Here is a 19007-nt window from a genome sequence, read left to right on the forward strand (position 1 = left end):
ACTAACTCCTCGATACGTTTTTGTCTCCCGGGTGCATTTCCCATACAGGGGAGGGCACTAAGATGCAAGCAGGTGGGGAGGTCACTGGAGGTGTGAATGACTTTCAGACTCTGAAAAGTTGGCATCACTGAATAGTGTTCGTTTGTTGAAATAAGTAAGCTAAATAGTTTTAATTGGATTTTGGATAAAATCAATTGTTACTGTTTTGAAGTTTATTGTGTTACTATATTCCTTAGTGGGTCATGCAAACTGCTGTTGTAAATACAGTGGTACCTCGGGTTACATACGCTTCAGGTTACAGATGCTTCAGGTTACAGACTCCTCTAACCCAGAAATAATACCTCAGGTTAAGAACTTTGCTTCAGGATGAGAACAGAAATCGTGCTCCGGCGGTGTTGCAGCTGCAAGAGGCCCCATTAGCTAAAGTGGTGCTTCAGGTTAAGAACAGTTTCAGGTTAAGAACGGACCTCCGGAACGAATTAAGTACTTAACTACTTAAGTTAGGTACCACTGTAATGCATTTTATAGGTCAGGGGGCACTGGGGGTGAGTTTATGGAGCCAAGAGGGCGGAGGCCCGAAAATGTTTAGGAACAACTGATTTCAGTGAATTTAAAATGCGGAACTGCAAGGGCTCAGAGTATTTCTTTTCTTTTAACTAGGGTTGGTAAACCATTTGTTCACTGTAACATAGCAGGAATGTAGAAGTAGTTGCAAAGCATGGAACAGCGGCAATGAAGAGAAGAGGGGTGTTAGCTGTGTGCTTCACAATTGGTCATTAAAGGGGAGGCCTGGCAAGACCATTTATTCCAGATTCTGAAATTCCCTAGCCACATCACTGCTGAAGAGCCTGGTTCAGATCTTCATCGTGCAAAAGTTCAGATCTTCATCACTATACAGTTCTTCTGGAGCACAGCAGAAGGGCCTCTCCTTCAAAGGGAAAGGGTATGGGGGGGTTAAAGACATCACACCTTTCCTGCTTCCTCCTTCACAGCTGAACCACTTGTCGTTGCACAGCCCGCCTTAACGCTTGCAGAGGCATCTCAACCATCATCGTCAGTGCCAGCCCAACCATGAATGTCATCAGGCAGTGTCCAAGGAACAGATAGAACTAAAAAGATAAGTGCAAACGGAAATAAGGGCAGATCTGTTCAGCATAATTGTTCAACTGCACACTGAAATGGAGACTGGCTGTATGCATATTGCTGAAAGGGTTTAACATTGGGACATGCCACTGAAGCATACTGAAGCTCTCTGAGCTCTAACAGGCTGATACTTAATCAACTGGTGTTCTCTGCAAGCTCTCATCTGAGTGTTTAACCTTAGATAGGGCTGTCATACGTCCAGAATTCCCAAGACATATCCAGGATTCGTACTTCAGAAATTGGGTCCGGGTGGAATTTCCAAAAATTTATTAAATGTCCGGGGAAACCCAGGCGTATGGCAACCCATGTCAGAAGTGTGGTTATTTTGATGACTTTCATAGAAAAATAGTTCACAAACCTTCAATTGTGGGGTGTTTTTTTCAAAAAAAGGTCAACAAGTTTTGTTTCCTGATTTGAAATATGACAAATGAGCCTTAGGTCATGTGATTAAGGTATTCAATTTTTAATCTCCATTTTGAAAAGGAATTGCCTCTTAATCTTTTGTTCTCAGGCACAGCCAGAGAAAGATGTGATAATGAAGCCTCTACAGCAGCTGCATAGCCCTAGGCTGGATGCAGGCTAATGCAAGCTATGAGAGAGACAGAGCTTTGGTTTTCTTCTCTGATCATAATGCAGTTCTGCTGCCAAGTAATGTGCTCACCCCCCCAAAAAAACCATACTAGGGTAAATGTGCATAAAAGTGTATATATTAGTGAAAATAACATACCAAAGTGTACTAGATTATGGAAAACGCTTTGAAAGAATGTGTGTGTTTGGCAAAACTTCACACAAAAATGTGAAATTTGCACGAAAACGCTGACAAATTTTCAAGAGGAGTTTAAACACACACACACACACACAAAATTCAAATTGCTGCAGAAATGCAAGGAATTGAATTGAAAATTTGGAAAATCGAGATCCTGAAGAGAACCAAAATTAACAGATCCATCTATCCTTAATCACTCACCATATTCATGTCCGAGTAGTGCATGGACGTTTCTTGAAGTCCATTATACAACAAAATCAACATTGGGTGGACCAAGTAGCAGGCGTAGCTGATTTTGGCAGCCACCGACCAGAAGCCCCATGAAAGCATCCAGTTGATGAAACCTAAAAGGTAAAGGGACCCCTGACCATTAGGTCCAGTCGCGGACGACTCTGGGGTTGCAGCGCTCATCTCACTCTATAGGCCGAGGGAGCCGGTGTTTGTCCGCAGACAGCTTCCGGGTCATGTGGCCAGCATGACTAAGCCGCTTCTGGCGAACTAGAGCAGCGCACAGAAACGGCGTTTACCTTCCTGCTGGAGTGGTACCTATTGATCTACTTGCACTTTGACGTGCTTTCGAAATGCTAGGTTGGCAGGAGCAGGGACTGAGCAACGGGAGCTCACCCTGTCGCAGGGATTCGAACCGCCAACCTTCTGATCAGCAAGCCCTAGGCTCTGTGGTTTAGACTACAGCAAATAATAAACTATTAAAGACCCAGTTGTGGTGTAGTGGTTAGAGTACTGGATCGGGACCTGGGAGACCAAGGTCCAAATCCCCACTCCTGTGGGCCAGATGGGGAGGCTCTGAGAGTCACATTCGCCCCACTGCCCGGGCGTGAGGTTCCCCATTCCTTCTCTGTAGAGTACCTCCATAGCCTTCCTCACACGCAAAAATTATCCACCCCACAGCGGTAGCCCACACCGTCCGGTGAGTAGCTTGGTAAATGGCTGTGGCAGGTGAGTAGTCGAGGGGGTCTTGTAACGTATAGGCCAAAGCAACTACCATAAACATGGAAAACATTGCAGAAAGCCATCCGATGGAAGCCTGCACCTGCGGAAACATGAGAATGAGACATTTGATTGCATCTTAGTTCATTAGGATAATTCCACCTGACTCTGGTCGTTTTGGGGAAAGCGACTTTGCTTCTCTTTCAATGGAATGTTCAGGCCTTCTCTTCCTGTCTCTTCTGTCATGAACAGACTTTGGTAACATCATCATCATCATCATTATTTTACGCCCCCTCAGCTCAGTGCCCTGTGCGGGGCAATTGCATGCACTGCCCTAAATCCAGCGCTGCCTCTGTCAGCTGTTACAATGCCTTGCTGGTGATCTCTTTCCATGCTCCTCTGAATGGATGTTTTGTCCTTGAAATTCTACTCAATATTGATCCAGAGTAGATTCCAATGCATAGTTAGCAGAGTAACAACTTAAACACGTTGCAGGATTCCCAAAAAATAGACCAGAGGCAATTTCATCCAGCAGAGCTTTACTGCTTCTGAAGGCAAATGAGCATAATGGTCACAAGTCCAATACATTCAGGATTGGCCCTGTCCATAAGAAATCCAGTTGCAGCAGACTTAACTTAAACTTACAATAAGTCTAAACCCTATATACAGAACACCACACCAGAAGGAAAGGAGATAGAAAGAGAAAGTGAAACCCAGGCTTCTTCTGGCTCTACTTTTATAGTCAGCATGACCTTGACAGAAGAGATAACAGTATTAAGTTTAAGCCAGCTGTACTCAGCTTCTCGGAAGGAATAACCCAAACATCATGAACCTTTTGCTTGTTTCTTTCACACAGAGAAGCTTCCAGAACCCTCTTGGATTAATTAGAATAGGAAAGATCTCTATACATCAGATCAATACTTTCTGCACTAAGAAATGCAAATTGACATGTTTAGATTACTCAGTTCAGTTACTCAGCTTTCAGACACTTAATAATAAAATATACATATAATTTAGGCCCGCTGTCTTTAATGCATCATAACCAATTAGATTAATTGAGCAAAACAAAACCAACCAATGTAGAGGAGATTTGTAAAAAGTGCTTATTTTAATTAAAGAACTTCTAAAAAACTGTAGATGAAAGACACTTCTCTCTCATAGGAGGGAATTCCTCTTCTCAAACGATGCTTACTATGATATATGCATGCATTACCCAAAATCAAAATAAATTTAGCTTCTTCCTTCATAAATAATAAATAATAAGAATTACTATTATCCCAGCCTCCCTCCCTAAGACAACAAACAACAAAATTGCAAAGACAAAATTTTAACAACAACAACATCTTGAAACAGTCACAAATCCTCACAATGGAGTAATTTCAAGATTGTCAGGAACAGAATATTTCAGCCATCAAATACCTGGGTGAATAGGAAAACTAAGGACGTTCCCTGGGCCCTGCATAATAACCACAGGTTACATATTTAGGTCTGGGGAAGTGGCGTGCAGGACACAAAAGGGAGAGGAGACTTCTCACCCAGCAAGGCAGCTCCACTCAAAACTGGAATATGACATGGCTGTTCTAAAGACTGTGGGTCCCTTGTGTTTTTATGGTGTTCATTTTAACTACAAAGTCTCCCTTAGATGCTGCAACTGCATCTTGTTCTCCTCTCGAGGCTGCTGCTCCCCTTGCCAAAACCTTCCCCATTTATTGTGTTCCATGAAACGTGCCAACTTCTCTCCTTGTCAGATCAAGGCTGCTTTCACTCTCTCTCTCCAGTTTGCAGTGGGATCACTTCAAGGCAACACTTGCCCCTGTGGTAATATTTTGCACAGCACTTCCAGGTGGCTTGAATATTTGGAATCAAAGGGGCTCCCTTATTTGTCAGGCCAACAAGCAGTGCCCCAGGAACCCTTCATCAAAGGCTCACAGCAGTAGACTGATGTTGCTTGTGCAAAATGGACTCGTCCCTTCTTGGTTTCATCATATATTGTAATAGCAAAATTAATTCCTTGAACATGGATCCATCAAGGCACAGGAAGGGAAATACCAGTCAGTCTGGAGGGACCCCAAGGTTTGTGGAAGTATACTTTTTAAAAAAAGAAAAAAACCCTTCAATTTGTATTTCTGCCTGTGAAGGCAGGGAACCAAAGACAGGGAACAGAATATGAACCAACTCTTGGGAGAGGATAGAACATTGGGGAGAGGAGGAATGGCGTATCTTGGAAGAGAGCATGATTGGCTGCTGGAACCCTGAACAGGAGCATTCTGCACTGCAACGTTTTTGTTGCAGTTCCTGCTTGTTTTTATTTTTTATTCCTCCTACTGGAAGGAGCCCCCATTATGGGGATGAAGCCTTAGTGATACCTTTCTGCCTTCTAAAAGAAAAGTGTGGATAGCATGACACACACAGCACATCATCCACTTGCATTACAGTGGATGGCATTATCCCCCAGCTGTTGGCCCTGTAAATCTGCCAGTAAGGAGGTTTAGACTGACTCTTCCAAAGCCCAGAGGATACAAAATCTTTCAGAGCCTTATGAACTACCCTCGGAGCAAAAGGGATACCTTAATAACAGTGAATCTACTGTACAAGGAAGATCTTCCAGAGAAATATCCTTTTAAGACCAATGAACTTTAGAAGGAAAAGGGGGTTATGAGAAAGCAGAGGAAAGAAAGAAAGAAAGAAAGAAAGAAAGAAAGAAAGAAAGAAAGAAAGAAAGAAAGAAAGAAAGAAAGAAAATCACACATCTCCACCATCAACTCTGAGTGGATGGCATTTCAGAGCATGCACAGAATTCCTTGCAGGACAAGATAGTTTGAGAGGGTATTAGTCTCTTGCAGAGCATCTTTGGTCCCCCAATACACATGGTTCCAAAGGAAAGGAGGGCTTGGGGTGATACCCCACATATTTGGGGGGATCTGAGACCAACTGAAGCCAGTCTCCCTTCTCAGATGGAGTGGAGTTTGAGCCAATGGTGAAAGAAGCTCCATCTCCAACATAAATGGTTGAGACAGCCAATCAGAAATTGCTCAGGAGGATGGTCCCACCTTTTGACAAAAGAGCTAGCCAGTTCAGAACAGCCGGTTGTTGTAAATTAAAAAAAGGGGTGGGGGTGTTAAACTTGGGGAAAGGATCAGAAATGAAACAACAACAAATGCATTCTCAGGAGGGATCCAGAGTTCCAGATATTCTGAATGGCGCTGTTGGTCATATTGGAATACGACACAAACCTCACCAAACCTGTCCCAGATTTCTTTGGAGGACGCCACCGCAGTTAAAATGGTTTAAAATCAATACACATTTTGTTGTGCAGACAGGATCCCAAATGTTTGTTTAATAGCCCCCCCCCCATTTACCTTGCTCCTTAGGACTGGGGTTTGCTGCTGGTTCATGTACAACCCAAGAAGAATGCCAACTAGAAATGGACCGTATCGGCAGTAAGGTTTTGAGTAATACTCTGTGAAATACATCACGGTGGCCGTTTTCCTGCAAGCATATTGGAAACGGGTTATAAAAAGATTATACGGAAGGCTTGAAGGGAGAGAAAGAGCATTAACTGATAACTATTCCTAACTAAAAACATTTGCCAAATGACTCAGATGGAACGATTCTCCTGAGGTAAAATATATGAGAACCAAGTCTGAATGTTGCTGCTGTTAACAAATGTGGCATAACCCAAGTGTTCTGCTCTGAAAGGAAGTGTGATAACACCACCTGTTTATTTGCTTCTCAAAATTCACAGGTTCTGCCTTTTTTTAAAATCGGTTGGGAGAAAAACACATTAGGCAGATGAAGTGAGTCAGTCAGATGACATCTCCATTAAGGGCAATTTTCTTCTCAGGGTGCCATTCCAACTTCTGTTTCCAAAAATTCAAGAACCTCCGACATACCCCATAACACGCAGAGGGTTACTTTCTCTTGATTAATTAGATTCCTGACTGCGCTTTGGATCTCTCCCAGCATAATATTGTGACCTATTATTGAAGGGGGAAGTTTCCAGAAGCTTACCTCATATCACGAGGATTTGCAACAGGAAGCCTGTAGAACGATGACAGCAGGGCTGTCACTGTAAAAGTCGTCAGGAACAGCAAAGTCCCCAGAATTATAATTCCCTGCTTGCTCCTGCCAAAACAATAGAAATATAAGCAAAAATAGAAATATAAGCAACAGATGGGGCCTTTTTGGGGGGGGACTTCACATTATTCATTTAAATGATAAAACACGTAATATCAAAAATCTCTAACCTTTATATTCAAAGGGTTGCTTGAGAGGGCATGTATTTCACTGTTATAACTGAAGTAATAGTAGTTTTCCAAGGGGAAGAATAATAATTGACACTCTAATTACCCACAGGCATGCATTCAGTTTGGAAGAAACAGAGCAACAGACCAAATGGGTCCCATTTGGTACAGTTTTCTCATGTTCTAAAACAAATTCACAGAGATACGGATGCTAAAAGATAAGGTAAAGGACCCCTGGATGGTTAAGTCCAGTCAAAGGCAACTATGGGGTTGCGGCACTCATCTTGCTTTCAGGTTGAGGGAGCTGGCGTTTCTCCACAGACAGCTTTCTGGGTCATGTGGACAGCATGACTAAACCGCTTCTGGTGCAACAGAACACCGTGACAGAAACCAGAGCGCACTGAAACGCTGTTTACCTTCCCGCCACAGCAGTACCTATTTATCTACTTGCACTGGTGTGCTTTCAAACTGCTAGGTTGGCAGGAGCTGGGGCAGAGCAATGGGAGCTCACCCCATCACGGGGATTCAAACTGCTGACCTTCTAATCGGCAAGCCCAAGAGGCTCAGATGAACAGGACTCTGATCCGTGCCTCCCATGTGGGGTGGAGGGGTCTTAGATCCCTCTGGTGGCAGCAGCAGCAGAAGGCTAGGCAGGCTTTTCTGGAAACTGCCATTCTTCCTTCCCCCACACCCTGTTTTAAATGTGCTATTTATATTTGACTTCACTTAGCAATGGTGTTTTTTTCTTTGAAATGTTTTTTTGTTAACTTTGTTTGTGTTAAATACGTATTCTGTAGTTGACTTCCTTTGCAATGTTTTATTTTGAAATCTTTAAGATAATATTTTAGTTTTCTGTTAATTATGTTGCTTTGACTGTATACTCTATATTTGACTATCTTCAGAAATGTTTGATTCTGGATTGTTTTGTTGATGTTTTAATATGCTGTATACCACTTTGAGGGTTTTTCCTTCAAAATACAAAGCGGAATAGAAATGAAATAAATCAAATAAATAAATTACGAGGAAACCTCATGGTGGATGTTCATTGCCGAAGAAATACTCACCTCATGGAAATATAGACCAGCAGAGGTGTTGTGAAATAAAATTGGAAATCATTTGCAAGGTACCACGTCCATCCATTACACTGAAAACGGGGTGGGAATGGGAAGACAAATGTATACTTTTAATACATATTATTTAAAATATATATTATGACACAATGCCCCAATAAATATTCCATCGTACAGACTTACTGACTCTTGCCCAGCAATAAAGTTGTTGATCAGCAGTAGGTTGGCCCACCATGTTCTTCTACAGTTATCAACCTCGAGTTTCGAGAGCTCCCAAAATGTCCCCCAAGGAGCGACAGAGTAGAAACCGATTAAAAGGCACAAGGAATATATATGGAGTGGCTGAAGCCTACAAACACAAGAGCAGATGTGGTCAGGTTGCATGCAGGCACACAGTTTTCAACACATTGTTAAACAAATTCAAATGTGATTGCATTTGCAAAGCAGACTCTCTTCCCTTAAACTTCATCCCTGCATTCCTTTGCAAGCCCAGCTCAATAGCAAACTGGAGTAATTAATAGTACAGTGGTACCTTGGTTCTCAAACGTAACCTGTTCCAGAAGTCCATTCCAAAACCAAAGCGTTCCAAAACCAAGGCGTGCTTTCCCACAGAAAGTAATGCAAAAAGAGACAATTGATCCAGAAAATGAAAGCAATAAACAATGCACTGCAGTCACACAATCAATCAATCAGTAGCTGAACTGGGTTCCACACAGTCACAAAAGCAAAACAAAAAAGCCACAAAAACAGAAATGCAAAATAAATAGCAAAAACATGAATCAAACCCTCACAAACAGTTACCGGAAAAATCGGCGCCACAGGTACTTTACTGTGAGGCGAAAGGTGATCCGTTTTTCAGAGAGATTCAACATGTTCAAAAAGGACCGGCAGCTCAAAAAGCCACTGAGGAGAAAAAGAACGGCAGTTTAATCGCCTGTTCTAAAATGCCTGTCCTTCAGTTACCTTTCCAAACAGAGGTATTCAAAGTGATGAACTAAAACAAGCCCCCCAAAATTAAAAATAAACTCAAATGCAATAATACAGGGAAACACACAGCGTTATAATGATGTAATACCCAAAACGAAATAGCCCTAATGAAGAAGAAAAAACACAGTAGACATCACAATGTAATAAGCAACTGATTCAAAATCCTGTTGAAAAATATGTCCTCAGGCATCATGAAACATGGACAAGGAGGGGGCGCAGTTTGTGTGATCACAGTAGTTGGTGCTGAAGGTGCCACTTCAAACAAGCAGGGATCCCACGCAATCCTGGCTGTCTGAGCTCACCAGCAGTCCCATGTGATCCCTATGGCAAGGGATCCCATAGGGGCAAGGTGTGAACCTATGGGGCAAGGTGAGGCAGTTGCCTCAGGGCAGCAGGCTCTGGATAGATGGGTAGCAGATCTGGTCTCCCTCCATGGAGTCGGCCCTGGGCTTGTTGTCCTCTGCGCTGCCATGCGCCTGCTCCCCCAGGGGCAGGGGAGGTCAAGTAGGTGAGCAGCAGAGCCAGGCAGCATGGACTACCAGCAGGATCTATTGTCCTACAGATCCTGCATGAATAAAACGCCTGTTGTTGTCCAATGCTTCTTCAAATAATTACCAGGGAATAAGTCTCATGTTCCACCTTTATAGACTTTGCAAGGTTCACCGCCATGAGATGTTAGGTGGTTATTTTTTATTTAAAAATATAACAGAGGGAGAAAAACTTCTAATAACTTCTGACTTAAAGGTAAAGGTACCCCTGACCATTAGGTCCAGTCGCAGGCGACTCTGGGGTTGCGGCGCTCATTTTGCTCTATAGGTCGAGAGAGCCAGCGTTTGTCCGCAGACAGCTTCCGGGTCATGTGGCCAGCATGACTAAGCCTCTTCTGGCGAACCAGAGCAATGCACAGAAACGCCGTTTACCTTCCCGCCAGAGCAGTACCTATTTATCTACTTGCACTTGACATGCATTCAAACTGCTTGGTGGGCAGGAGCAGGGACCGAACAACGGGAGGTCACCCTGTTGTGGGGATTCGAACCGCTGACTTTCTGATCGGCAAGCCCTAGGCTCAGTGGTTTAGACCACAGCGCCACCCGCATCCCCTAATATCTGACTTACCTGATGAGAAAAAATGTGTCAACGCCTAAATAAAATGGTCCACTTAGAGAAAATACGTAAATAGGGTTTTTAAGCACTTTAGCTTCCCATTCCAACTCATTATCTGTGGTAACATATAAGGAAGAGAGAGAGAGAGATAAACAGTCAGGAGATATTTGGAAATCTACTTAACTCGAGCATATCTCTGCAAACGAAGAGAAACATGGAACAAATCAGGTCCAATTGTGTCTATGTTTTTTTTAAAAAATAAGTTCCCTTCCTCTCACTTAATACATTTCCAAAGCAGCTTACAAATATTAGCAGTTCAAAAAATGAGTCTTTGAATGTTCAGGCTATGGCATTCATACTTTATGTTAGGCTAGAGTTTGCAAATACAGTGCCCTACTGATGTTTCCATGTCTCTTGGAAACTTACAGGAACTATTTGTTAGACAGAGGATGTTTTGAAATGTTAGAACTGCTGCTCCTCTCCAGCTAAAAGGGATGAGTGTGTGTGCCTGACTTGAAGATTGAAATATTGGATTGAAATTGGGGCAACCCAGGAAACAATCACACAACCTCCTGTGCCCATTCAAAGGCGAGGAAGAAACGAAACAAAACACACTGTAGTGTGATTATCCTCCTTGAAGGCTGAGGTGCTGGAATGAAAATTGGCATGTGTCTGGTGTCACTAGATGGAACTAGATTTAGTTATATCTGGGACACTGAGTCAGCAGTGTCCTGTTGTTGATTTGTTCTTGTTCAAGATAGACAATGAAGTTCTTGTCGAAGTTCTTAACTGCTGTGTCCTTAATCCTTCTTTTACAGAATGTATGTTCTTCCAAATTTTATTGATTTACAGCATCTATATCTCACATTTTCAAAATGTCCAAGGCAGCCAAGAAAGACAAAGAAACACACTATATGTCAGAGGTGAGGAGAACTCACGGGCTTCTAGATATTGTTGTACTCTAATTCCCATCAGCCCCGGCTAACAGCTTCAGTGGATGGGGATTATGGGAGTTGGAGGTCAGCAACATCTGGAGAGCCACAGGTTTCCTGCCTCTGAAATTACACACACACACAAGGAGGGAGAGAAACAGAGAGAGAGAAATAGAGGAAAGCTGTGAAATCCTATCAGCCAAAGTTCAGAAGCAAACAGGTCTTCCACAGTGTGGGGAAAGAACATCAGATTCTTCTCTCTGAAGCAGAGAATCACAAAGTTTTGGTTTGGTCACTGAAAAGGTCCTTTCCAGTTCAAACAGCAGCTCAGCCTCTCTATAATCATTCTTAAAGGACCCAGGAAAGATGTGAAATGCGCTGAATGAGATATATCAAGCGAGGACTCTCGTTGTTCTTTACAACTCTCTATTGAACAAATCTCATTGCCTCTACATAACTGATCGCCCTGTCAAAAAAAAGAAAAAAACCCAAAGCCAGGGCTATTTAGCAGCAAGTCACAGCCCATGAACTGCAATCCCGAGTGTCAAATATGGAATAAAACAGCAGTTGAAATGAGTAGTGAGTTCATTTAGAGAACACTGTGTTTCCTTTAAAACAGGAATGGATCTGCCTTTGTAGCTTCAGCTCATACCTAAATTCTGCCACGCTGTCATTTGACTTGTATGCCCAGAAATTACCCACAAGAGACTCAGCGCTCTGATACCATTTAGAGACAAGGAGACTTCTTTACAGGGTTTCATCAGCCAAATGGCTGGGAGATGGTTTTGCAAGGAAAAACACTTCAGAACACAGTCCAAGGTACCTAAGAATATTAAAGCAGCAGAAATTAATTCATTATACCATGTAGATTATACGTGTTCTGCCACGTAGAGTGAAGAAATAGTCCTTTTTTGAAAGCATGTATGCACTTAACTCCATGGGGCTTACTTCTGAGTAGACATGCATGGGGTCGCATTTTAAAACTGGCAGATGATGGGGGATAATTAATGGACAAACAGCTTCCAGAACAAACAACAGTGCTTTTCTTCCAGCTTCATAGGCTGCACTTGGAGTCACATCTATCTGCAAAGGGGAAGCCTGTGCAAGGATTATTGCTAGGGCCACAGGACTTCCCCCTTCTCTGCTCCGGGGGGTTGGGGGGAGAAACTCAGAACAGATTTGGGGGAGGGGTGTGGGTGGAGGAGAGATGGAGATGGTTCCTTGGTGTTACATGGAATACAACTCAATACCTTTCAGAATTTGTTTTGGATAGATTGCCACATAGAAACCTGACACGGAATTTTTAATCCTCCTAAAATTATCCTGAACCTGAACCCAAATGAACCCTGCGGGAGTTGAAGATTTCAGGGCTGGCTTTCTCCCACCTCCTTGTCCTTGATTCCCTCTGTTGCCTTTCCTACTATCTCAAAATAGACTGTAAACTCCTCGGGACGGAGACCTGCCCTTCCCACACCCCACACTCTGTGATGCTTCCTGCTCACAGTAGGTGCCATAAAAATAATTACCAACATCACCATTAATAATAATGCAACGCCTACTTTGCTTTGAACCATCAACTGCGGCCAACGTTTCTGATACAGGTTCATGACTATGTTTCCTCTCTGCTTTTGATTCGCTTGCATCTCTTGCAACGAAAGATGTGCTCCCGTAATTTGCAGCAGGCAAACCGTCCGATGGCAATTCATCGCGCTTAGCCTTCTTCCATACATCAGCGGTGTAAATGGTTCCGATGATTGGCAAGATGATGAAGGAAACGCTAATGAACCTGGAAGGGAAATAGAAGTTCATTACTGCAGAGTGACTCTCGCTCCTGAGAGGCACGGTCTTCAGGGTCAGTTTCACGGCTGGGCTGAGACGTCCACGGTCAGTACTTACAAACAAACCGCTACAAACACATCAATAGGGAAAAGGTTCTTAGCGCATCTGGCCACAGTCGGGAACGAGGCCGTTGAATTCACAACAAACAGAGACGGAAAAGGCAATAGGAAAGAGATGGTCTTGAATTTAAATACACCTGTCAAAGGAAGAATAAGTTAATAATTTCACGGTCAGGACAATGGAGCCTTTTGTGATCACAATTTTTACCAGCTTATTCAACGGAGTAAATGGAAACATTTGCTCTTTTAAGTCCCAGAAAGCGTTTCTATTCAGCACAAAGGTTTTAATGCACATTTTCCAAAAAATTATAAACTTCTAGTGGCCTTAGGAAATGAATCTCTCACATGAATTCCCTTGGTTGTTTCACCTTCCTTGCAGAAATATGGAAGAAAAGGAGTTGGTATAAGCCCATGAGAGGTCAGTTTAAGGGCCAAATTGCAGGTGACCAACAGTGACCTAGGTCTTAGAACCTGAGGTCTGCTAAATGTTGTTGGACCCCAGTCAGAATGGCCAAGGGTCAGGGACGATGGGATATGGAGTTCTTCAGCCGTTGGAGGGTGACAGGATGGGGAAGGCTAGCATACAGCGCAATCAGGAAAATAAAAGTATCCATTCTCCCTTTCAAAAGTACTTATAATGTTGTTTTTCCTGTTCTTTGTAAAGAACAAAGAGGCCAGTGAAAAATGAGAAGGAAGAAAAATAGGAGTAACGACTTAAGCACTTAAACGACTTTGGATTCCCCAAAAATAGACCAGAGGCAATTGTATTTCATCCAGCAGAGCCTTACTGCTTTTTAATGGGGGGACGCAGGGGTACTCGTACCCCTAAACATTTTGTGAATCTAAGTTTGGCCTCATTTCCTACTCAATATGAGTAGGAAAATGAGAGTACCCTTAAACATTTTTTTAAGGAAAAAAGCACAGCTGCTACTGAAGGGAAATGAGCAAAATGGTCACAAATCCAATAAATTCAGGATTGGCACTGTTCATAAGAAATCCAGTTGCAGCTTATCTTAGACTTATCTTAAACTTACAAGAAGTTATAATAAGACTAAACCTTAACACTGAGCATACAGAACACTACACCAGAAGAAAGAGATAGAAAGAGAAAGTAATCCCAGGCTCTTTCTATTAATATAGTCAGCATGACCCTGATAGAAGAGATAACAGAACCAGTTTAAACCAGCTGTACTCGGCTTCTCTGAAGGAATAACCCAAACACCAGAAACCGTCCGCTTGTTTCTTTCACATAGAAATAAACCTTCCAGAACCCTCCTGAACTAAGCAGAACAGGAAAGATCTCTACACATCCGATCAATACATTCTGTACTAAGAAATGTAAACTGACAGTTTTCTGTCGAAATGGGGTGTTATTTATTTTTAGATAGTAAGCACGGGAGCTTTGAGGGAGAGCAAAAGTAGATCCGTCTAGGTACACACTCTAGCCTGTTTGTAATGTCATGTTAAACCACAAACAAGGTTTTGACTATGGTTTATGAACATCATGCTGGTGCACGAAGTCTGCACTATTCTGCTTCGGGTTGCACTAGGAGCAACAAACCATAACCCTTGGCTTGCCATGTCATCTGAATGCAGACCCGTGGTTTGTTTCTCTCCAAACTTATATGTTTAATTACCAGATGCATGTACTGACATTAATGTGTCTGTGGTGTGAATGGATGGTGGCTCGTGGTTACTATTAGTATTCTCCATATATTATTTCCTTTTCTTTATTTTCTTTAATAATTCCCCTCCTTTGTTTTCTTTGTTTAATCTGCAAATAATAAAACTCATGTTAAAAAGCATGAGTGACGGTTTACACACGGTGTGTGAACTCAAGACACGTTTCATAAATCCACACACATTGGATCTTCAGTTTCACCTACAAGATGTTATACAGCAACAAGCAACAAAATCAGAGTCAATTTACCTAGCATGGCCAGTGCCGTAATTTCTTCTTCGTGGCAGGAACTGGGGGCACATAATCCATTGTAGTAATCAATTCTGTCCTAAGAAGTAGAATGCTTTTCAGTTCTCTTGTTGCAATAGGTTTAAGAGAAAATAGAGATACTGGCAAAAGTAGACAAATAGAGTAGATACCCAAGATGCACTGATTTCAAGGGCATTCTGGCAAAACTTGAAAAATACTGAGATTCTGCACATCAGCGGGACAAGAAGATTCACCAGAGGCCAGGCTGTCATGCAGCCGGGGACAGTTACAGATCTGCTCTGGGGTTTAAAAGTACAGCCCAAGACATTTTGTTGCCTGTGGTGCAATAAGAAATGGTGCCCCTTGCCCACTCCCTGCCAGTAAAAATGCAACCCCAGTAAATTAAAAAACTAACAATTCGCTGCTCTTCCCTGACACTCAAAATGAGCTGTCTGAGGGGCTGAAGTCAAAGTAGGAAAGCCTGCTAAAAATCCTTCTTTCTGTATAATTATTAAAAGTTACAGGACTTGCCAGTTAGGTATGAATTCCATTGGTATCCTGAGCTTTTTATCCTCAGAATAAACCTGTAGCCTAGAAGCCAGTGCTTTGCTCACGTATGAGTAGGCATTTGAGACCACGTATTTAAGATTTTAATTTAGCAGAGCTCTAACAAACAGCAGAGATAATGACTGCTGTTAACTTCCTTAATTTATTTTAGAATTCCGGCCTAATTTTTTTTATTTTTTTAAAATATTTTTTATTGCAAATTTCAAATAAAGAAAAATCACCAAACATATACAATCCCTTCACCAAGAAATAACAAAGAAAAACATACATAAACAAAAACATAAACCTAAAATAAAGAAATCATGACTGTTCATAACACATTTTTTCATACCTAACTGGACTTCCTCACATCTCCCTTCCCTGCGTTCTCAATAGTAAAATTGTAAACAGCAATTTATTACCTTGTTTCAATTCTTAATTTGTACTTCTCAAATATTATGTCTCAAACCTCAAATAATTTTTATCCAATACTTATCAACTTAATTCAAACATAATAATGCTTCAGATTTCGTCTTTTTCTCAAACATCACTTAGTCTCATATGTCTTACAGCTAAGTTGCTGGTACCATGTTCTTTTCAATCGTGCAATCTCTTAGCATTCATACAGTTTATGCTGTTTTTGTAAATAGTCCTTAAATTTTTTCCAGTCCTCTGCCATTGTCTCTTCTCCCAAGTCTCGGATTCTGCCAGTCATTTCGGCCAGCTCCATATAGTCTGAATTCCTGCCTAATTTTGGATTATACCCTCTCCCCTAGAAGTCCCCCCACTTCATTCCACATTAGTCAGTGTGTGCCCCAACCTTCCAGAGCAGTTTTTAAGGAGTACAGGGTGCGGAGAGGAGGAGACAGGACACTTTCCACCTATGAAATGCCTCAAGGTAACTTATCCTCACCTTAGAATATTACCTCTGTCTTCACCAATTTTACCTCTGTCTTCACATGGAGTCTCTCTCTTTTTTTGCTGAAGAACCTTTGGGAGTTGCCCTTCCAACATAGTCATTCAGCCAACCCAAAGTAGGTCACACACCTGCTGTACTTGGAGTTTGCAGTACTGCCCTCGGAATCTTCCGGAAGGTGCCTCAGCAGAAATGCATTCAGTGTAAGATCCCAGTCTGTCCACATTCCCACCAAGGACATTGCTGCCAGGTTTCCCAACAGAATCGTACACTGTAAAATCAAAGCAAGGATGCCGGGCAAACTACTCATGGTCCACCCATAAACTGACTAAAGGAAGGATGCAATGAAAGGAAGGGGGGCCAGAGGCATTTTGGGGGAAATGAGAGGGTTCAGCTGCCTGCACCCACCGCTACTCTGCCGAATGCTTTGGTTGGAATGGTCCTAGGTAAAGCTAAAGGGACCCCTGACCATTAGGTCCAGTCGCAGACGACTCTGGGGTTGCGGCGCTCATCTCGCTTTACTGGCCGAGGGAACCGGCGTACAGCTTCCAGGTCATGTGGCCAGCATGACTAAGCCGCTTCTGGCGAACCAGAGTAGCGCACGGAAACGCCATTTACCTTCCCGCCGGAACGGTACCCATTTATCTACTTGCACTTTGACGTGCTTTCGAACTGCAAGGTTGGCAGGAGCAGGGACCGAGCAACGGGAGCTCACCCTGTCGCGGGGATTCGAACCACCGACCTTCCGATCGGCAAGTCCCAGGCTCTTTGGTTTAACCCACAGTGCCACCCGGTTCTACTTTTTACTAATTTGGTTATTTATACTTGCATTATGATACCCTAGGACATGGTAGTTAAGGATGGGTTCCCCAAAGCTGGCATTAGCCTGGGGGTGTAGCAAAGAGCCCTGATTTCTTACATCTGCCTTAGAGAAGAAGTTATGCCTCTCCCTGAATACACAGGCCGAGAGATGGAGACAACCACTGATATTCCATCCTAGTTAATAGTTGTGTAGGGAAATGCATCACCTGGGTGATTATTCTTACCCAACTGCAATGAAAAAGTAATGCCAGTAAAATTCTTCCATCTGGCAAAGAGATTGAGAATTCTGGTGGTAATTAAGACCATGAAGGCCACACAAACCCCAAAAGGTGTCAGTCTACCTAAAATGACATTATTGGTGACTGGCAGGACATAGTCTGTTGTCAGACAAGTCCCACCTGGGTCCAAACCCCTTAAAAATGGACTGCGGCCAAATGGTCCCTGTCCCACAAATCCCATCCAACGACTGCTACACGTGAGTAGACCAGAAGCCTGTTTGTAAGCAGGTGTATTTGGATAGACTTAAACTGAAAGGTTCCTTTTTAAAATTTTATTGAAGCAACATTCTGCCTCTTCTGCTTGTCTTCTTCCTTAACATTTTTATTATTAATAAACATCATAAAATTTGGCTGGTGTGGTCTTGAGTGCATTTTTGCCAGAGCCCCGGGGTTAGTCCAACCCCGCATGCACCTAGCCCATCGGTCCAGGCTATATTTTTGTATGAGAGGGAGTTGGTTTCTGGAGAGTGACGGATGAGCCGGATGCCATCTCTGTTTCCCTTTCAAGAATTTGCCTTGGAACCCAGAAAGCATTCCTGCCTGGGCCAAAGTGTTCCTAAGGGGGGTGAGATGGTAGCTTACTTGTGGAATTCAGCCGGAAGATTGGAGGACAAAACAAAAATCACCGTATTTTTCGCTCTATAAGACGCACCAGATCACAAGACGCACCTAGTTTTTGGAGGAGGAAAACAAGAAAAAAAATATTCTGAATCTCAGAAGCCAGAACAGCAAGAGGGATCGCTGCGCAGTGAAAGCAGCAATCCCTCTTGCTGTTCTGGCTTCTGGGATAGCTGTGTAGCCTGCATTCGCTGCATAAGACGCACACACATTTTCCCTTACCTTTTAAGAGGAAAAAAGTGAGTCTTATAGAGCAAAAAATACGGTAGTTGGTTCTGCCTGTCATTGGCTCTGGCTATAATTACTGTTGGTCTTCCTGATGTTCACTCTAACCTTTCTAATGGACAACAACCACCTCAGCTAATATCCTGATTGCCGCTTTAATTATACGTATTTGATATACTTTTTTAAGCCACACCAATAATCCCAGTTAGAAGGTGGGAGATACCTATTTCAAATAAATTAACAGGCCAAGAAAACTCAAGCAAGCACACTTTAAAAAAATTCTACTTACTCTTTACGGCGTAAGCTTTGGGTTCTTCTGCATTCAGGTCAGAAAGGAATTCTGCGACGTCTTCCCAGCATCCAAGAGTTATATTTATTGCAACAGAAGCAAAAGGCAGTAAAAGAAGCAGGAGGAGTTTGAACCCAGAAGCCATTTCTACACCTCGTTTACCTCTAGACTTCTTCCTTTAGGCCTGGCGGTATATATTAGGGTCTCAGGCCACTTGCCTTAGGTGAGAAGACAAGGCAACCGTGTCTTAATTGAAAAAGGATCAATTCGCCTTGCAAAACAGATGCAATG

General features: G+C 42.7%; 1 protein-coding gene across 1 annotated transcript; it reads right to left on the minus strand.

Moving 5' to 3' along the window:
- Window positions 1–397: 397 nt before the first annotated feature.
- LOC308597498 (O-acyltransferase like protein-like) lies at window positions 398–17479 on the minus strand (the record flags this gene model as incomplete). Its single annotated transcript, XM_081213330.1, has 15 exons — window positions 398–1109; window positions 2111–2253; window positions 2777–2960; window positions 6217–6346; window positions 6869–6982; window positions 8166–8245; window positions 8355–8520; window positions 8973–9074; window positions 10275–10377; window positions 11847–12017; window positions 12754–12980; window positions 13091–13229; window positions 15023–15101; window positions 16616–16755; window positions 17443–17479. 15 exons carry the CDS (start codon window positions 17477–17479, stop codon window positions 987–989), a joined length of 1938 nt encoding a protein of 645 aa, XP_081069456.1. The 3' UTR covers window positions 398–986.
- Window positions 17480–19007: the final 1528 nt, after the last annotated feature.

The sequence above is a fragment of the Podarcis bocagei genome (genome assembly GCF_964188305.1).
Source record: "Podarcis bocagei genome assembly, chromosome: 11".
NCBI lineage: Eukaryota > Metazoa > Chordata > Lepidosauria > Squamata > Lacertidae > Podarcis > Podarcis bocagei.